General features: G+C 38.0%; 1 protein-coding gene across 1 annotated transcript in view; it reads left to right on the top strand.

Annotated features, from left to right (window-relative positions):
* Positions 1–5,410, top strand: part of FIP1L1 (factor interacting with PAPOLA and CPSF1) — a 127,480-nt gene that overhangs the window by 109,728 nt on the left and 12,342 nt on the right. The window contains 1 exon segment of the mRNA XM_006868064.1: positions 3,890–4,103. Within this exon segment, the coding sequence (XP_006868126.1) occupies positions 3,890–4,103 (214 nt within the window).

The raw sequence follows: 5,410 nt of genomic DNA, 5'->3' as shown, positions 1-5,410 counted from the left end.
TATATAGTCTATGTGTATATTTTTTTTCAAGACACCCAGGAAGTTATCTTCCCTTGACTGGAATCTTGCTTATCCCTCTTAATAGTTAAAGTGACTTTTACAGCTCTTCCGCTGTTAAATAGCACTATTTTCCTCTTAAGTTGAAGCTGAATGTGAGTATATTGCCATCACCTCAGTCCTGCCATTTAATAAACGCTCATGTGCTAGCTGTTGATGTTATGGGTAGTGCCTTGTTCTGAGCTCTGAGGTACGGCAGCATAATTGCACGGCCTGTGCTTGAGTCTTGGGCCCTTCTTACTTTGGCTACTTTGAATAAGGTAACTATTTTTTTTCTTACCTGTAAAATAAAGTTCCTGTAATATTTAAGCACTCCATAATAAGCATTACTGATTAAATTTTAAAAAAATTTTGCCTGTTGTAGGACTTACATGTTTGCTTTGCCATTTCTTGTGTATTTGCTCCAATACAAATAAACATGAGAAACAGTCCATATTAGAAAGTCTAAGACTTTATTATTGAAATTACCTACCGAGCCAATATTGTCGGGTACAGTTCTCTTAAGTGAGTTCAACATTTGACTTTTACTAAATGTCCATTACATATAGTTTATCTAAAACCCCCTTCCTGCTCACTCTTTACTGACCTAACTCCTCTCTGAGACCCTTTAAGGCATACAAGAAAAAGTATTGCTACAAAGGTTGCAGTTCATACTTTAGGACTGCTGATAAATGCCCACAGGACTTAACATTCCACCATAAGCAGTAGCTTGAAAGTATTCACCTCTTAATTCTGCGCGGGTCAGCACACCTAACTCTCCCAAGTGCCTAGAGGCAGCTTACCCCACTACCAGCAAGCCTCCTGTCCAAAGTCACTCAGCTTGACTTGCTCCACGGTGTGGCGAGTCCACTGCTCTGTCTCATGCTCGGGTTCCTGATTCTGCTTCTCTAGTGTCACTGGTTTCTGCCCTTTGGTCGAGGAGGTTCAATGTGCAGAGACTTTAGGGTCCAAAGCATGTATTCCACTCCTGGCTCATCGTTGTTGGTAATGCAATTCCCCTTCTGATTTTGAGATGACTTATTTTATATCCAGCAGGATGGCACAACTGACCAGTCACAATTAGGCCTGCTAACAGTCACTCATAAATGAAGCCTTAACGTCTTCCCCCACCTTTTCTTACCCATACCTGGGTGGAAGTTTACAAAGGCTATGGCTAGAAGAGACATAAATAATTCACTGTACCACAGATACTTTTGGTGCCATGGAAGAAAACTATTTGAGGTCAGGGTTAATACCAAATTTTAAATAAAACTATAGTGGACATCTTCCAAATCGTGGGAGCTTTGCAATAAGTTTATGGGAATTGCTGCCCCACGTAAAACAGCAGTTTTCAGGAACCTTGGGAAGGCCTAAAGATGAGCCAAGCTTAATGATTGAAGGAAACTGATAGAAGAAAAGCATAGCATTACTGTTGATGCGATAAGTACTGAAGTTGGTATCCAACATTGTTCGACACTTTAGATTGTTTTTTTTACTTTTATTGTGAATTGAATGTACGTTTACAGAGCAGATCATCAGTTTACATTCAACAAGTCGTATACTCTACTTTATCGTAATGATTACAGTCCCTTCCGTCCAACAACAGTTATTCCACTTCCTCCCTGGGATTCTTGTTTCCATTCCACCCTCATTCCCATTTTTTCCCAACTTTGTCCTTAGGAAAATGTTACTCTTTTGATCTTGACTGACTGACCATTCCATGGTCAATGGCTGAAAATTTTAAACAAGATTGAAGCTAGTGAAGACAATTTTATGAAATAAGTCATAATTGGATAAAAGTCTTAGATTTACCAATACGATTCAGAGAGCAAGTTCCAACCAGAACAGTGGCTTCTGAGGGGACCTGCTATGTCATTGTATTCAAGTCAGGCCAACGCAGAAGGTTATGCATGGCAACTGCTGTTTGGAACTGCAAGGGTGATCTTGATAGATTTTCTTGAAGAACTCAGGACAATCATTGGTGCTTATTTTGAAGAAGTATTATTTAAAAAATTGAAAACAGTGCTTGTGATTTAAAAGGCCAGGAAAGTTGCACTGAGGACTTGTTCCATTATGATGTTATTCTTTGATGATAACAAGGGCTGGCTGTCTTGCAAGGATCCATTGACAAACCTAACCCTATCCACCCTACAGCCCTCATTGTGCCCCTTCAAACTTGAGACATGGAGCTTCTGTACCAGAAAGAATCCATTTGATGGATTCTTTCTACATTTCAGGAGGTAGAATAGGATTAAGATCGTGGTATGGCGCTGTAGGATCAGCACTGGACTGCAAACCACAAGGTCAGCAATTCAAACCCACCAGGTATTCCTTTGAAACTCTATACAGAGTCAGAACTACTCGATGGCACTTAACAATAAGAACAGTAAGTAAAGGAGGAAGAAGTTTGGACTGCACTGAAGGGATTGATTAAAAATAATTTTATAGTTATAGATGTAATACCAATTGAGGTGTTTCTACAAAGGATGTAACGATAGAAGCACTCATTTGTGTACACCAAGAAATTTGGAAGATAGCTGCCTGGCCTACTGACTGGAAGACTGGAGTGTACCTGTTCCAAAGAATAGTGACATAACAGAATGAGGATGTTATCAAACAGTATCATTAATAGCACAGGTAAGCAAAATTTTGCTGAAGATAATTCAAAAACAGTACAACTGCCAAAAATTCAAGCCATGTTCAGAAGACGTTAGGTTGATCGTGACTGAAAGCACAGGTACCAGAAAGATGTTTACCTGTGTTTCATTGATGATACAAAGGCATAAAGTATGAATAACATTGTAAAGAATGGAACTACCAGAACACTTAATTGTGTTCATTCATGCAGTACCTGTACGAGAGACAGTCGTTCGAACAGAACGAAGGGATACTGCACTGTTTAAAATGAGGTAGATGTTCATCATGGTTTTATCCTTTCATCATGCTTATTCAATTTGAATGATGCGCAGATATTCTGAGAAGCTAGACTATGTGAAAAAGAATGTGATACAGGATTGGAGGAAGACTTGTCACTTGTGACATCCAGATAGATCAACCTTCTTGCTGAAAATGAAGAGGACTTGAAGCACTGCTGATGAAGATCAAAGACTACTCCTTTCAGTATGCACTATACCTTAGCATAAAACAAAAATTCTCACAACTGACGCTGGACCTATAAAAACAACATCATAATAAATCTGAAAGAATGCTAGTTTTAAAAGACTCCATTTTACTTGTATATAATACCAGTGGAGTCTTGGTGTGACACTGGAGGATAATAAGGTTTGAGGCACTGACCTTGGTTGCCACAAGGTCAGTGCCTCAAACCCTCCAGCTGCTCCTTAGAAACCCTATGCGTAGTCTCTGTGAGTGAGAACCGACTTGACAGCAACATGCTGTCAGTGCACATGGAAACAACAGTCAAGAAATCAAACAACGTGCTGCATTTGATAAATCTGCTGCAAAATCTGCTGACAAATCTGCTTTTATTGAGTACACATTCCTAGCTTGACAGATATTTTCTGTGTTCACCATTTGAAAATGTTCACCTCTTGGTATCCATTTTTGACTGTGGGAAATTTTTGGTCAATCTGTTTCTCTGGTTACTTCTCATCTTAAAAGATGAAGCATATTTTTATAAGGTTTTAAAGAATTTTTGTTAGATGTTGCTTCTCTAAACTTGGGCATTAAAGAATATATTTTTGCTCTTTCCCATTTAAAATACAATTTTGTTATATATTCTAATGAAGCATGCTTTTATTGAAAGTTTTGTCTTAATTTATATAATACATTGTGTTTTGTTTTTGTCTTTTTCTTTCCTTGTTTCAATGATTCTGTTGGATATTTTCCTTAGTTGCCTTTCCCCACCTTCCTGGTTCTGCTCCTTCATGGCCTAGTCTAGTGGACACCAGCAAGCAGTGGGATTACTATGCAAGAAGAGAGAAAGAACGAGACCGGGACCGGGACCGGGATCGGGACCGGGACCGGGATCGAGACAGAGAACGAGAACGTACCAGAGAGAGAGAGCGAGAGCGTGACCACAGCCCTACCCCAAGCGTCTTCAACAGGTATGTGGAGTGGTCAAGAATTTCTATTTCATATACACTTCAGAATTTATATTTAGTGTGAAAGGAAAACCCAGTTCTACTAGACAATGAATGCTTGAAGAGCACTTGGGAAAGACATTTTAAAATTATCCATGCTGTATAATTCTTTAGAGACTTGCCATTACTGATAAACATCAATCTTCCTACATGTTTGTTTACTAGTCCCTTTTAAGAATTTGAAAACTTTGTACCCCTCATATTTTGATCTTGCTATCTAAACATTTTCATCTTAACTTTTAACAGTTATAAAAATATGAGTTCCAATATTGTTGTTAAGTGCCGTAAAGTTTGTTGCAACTAGTAGTGAACCCTGTATGGGGTTTCCAAGGAGCGGCTGGTAAGTTTGAACTGCTGACCTTGTAGTTAGCAGTACAATGCTGATCCTACAGCGCCACACCATGAGTTGTAGTACATTGTTAAAAATTTGCATTTTAAAATAAAATCATCACTTTTAAATCCAATGGACCAAAGATGTCAGGGTGCAGGCACTTAACAGCAAGCATCTGTTGTACACTGCCATTTTTGCAATTCTTTTTCTTTCTTTCTTTTTTTTTTTTAACTTTTTTATTGTGAATTGAATAAAGGTTTACAAAGCAGATTGGACATTATGCAATTCTTTTTCTTACTTTTTTTTTTTTTTTAACTTTTTTATTGTGAATTGAATAAAGGTTTACAAAGCAGATTGGACATTATGCAATTCTTTTTCTTACTTTTTTTTTTTTTTTAACTTTTTTTATTGTGAATTGAGTGAAGGTTTACAAAGCAGATCATCAGTTTCAAGTTTCACATTCAGCAAATCATATACTTTGCTGCATTATCTGGTTGCAATCCCCTCCATGCACCAACAGTTAACAACTTTTACCTTTATGCTTTCCAGACACTGCATTCTTCCCTGTGTTTCCCATCACCCCCGTCTTTCCTCTGCCAGCCTCCCTTTTGTTGTATATTGCCTGCCCCGTCTGTTACCCATGTCACCGTGTGTCTACTCTGTAACGCAAGTATCATTTGTTCCTCCCCCCAAATCCATCGTAGGTTTTATCGTTCGTTTTGTGCTTGAATTTGTGTTTTGTGACATTTCCTTCAGAAAACTTACTCTAATGTAAAACATTTTTTTCTTTTTTTTTATTTAAGGTTTTTATTGGGGATTGAGTGAAAGTTTACAGGGCACATCATCTGTTTCACATTCAACAATTCATATAACTTGTTTCATTACATTGATTATAATCCCCTCCATATACCATCAGTTAAAAGTATTTCTCTTTATCCAC

The sequence above is a fragment of the Chrysochloris asiatica genome, unplaced genomic scaffold (genome assembly GCF_000296735.1).
Source record: "Chrysochloris asiatica unplaced genomic scaffold, ChrAsi1.0 scaffold00115, whole genome shotgun sequence".
In the NCBI taxonomy this organism is placed as follows: domain Eukaryota; kingdom Metazoa; phylum Chordata; class Mammalia; order Afrosoricida; family Chrysochloridae; genus Chrysochloris; species Chrysochloris asiatica.
The sequence above is the reverse complement of the archived record's forward strand: the minus strand, read 5'-3'. Positions and strand labels throughout refer to the sequence as shown.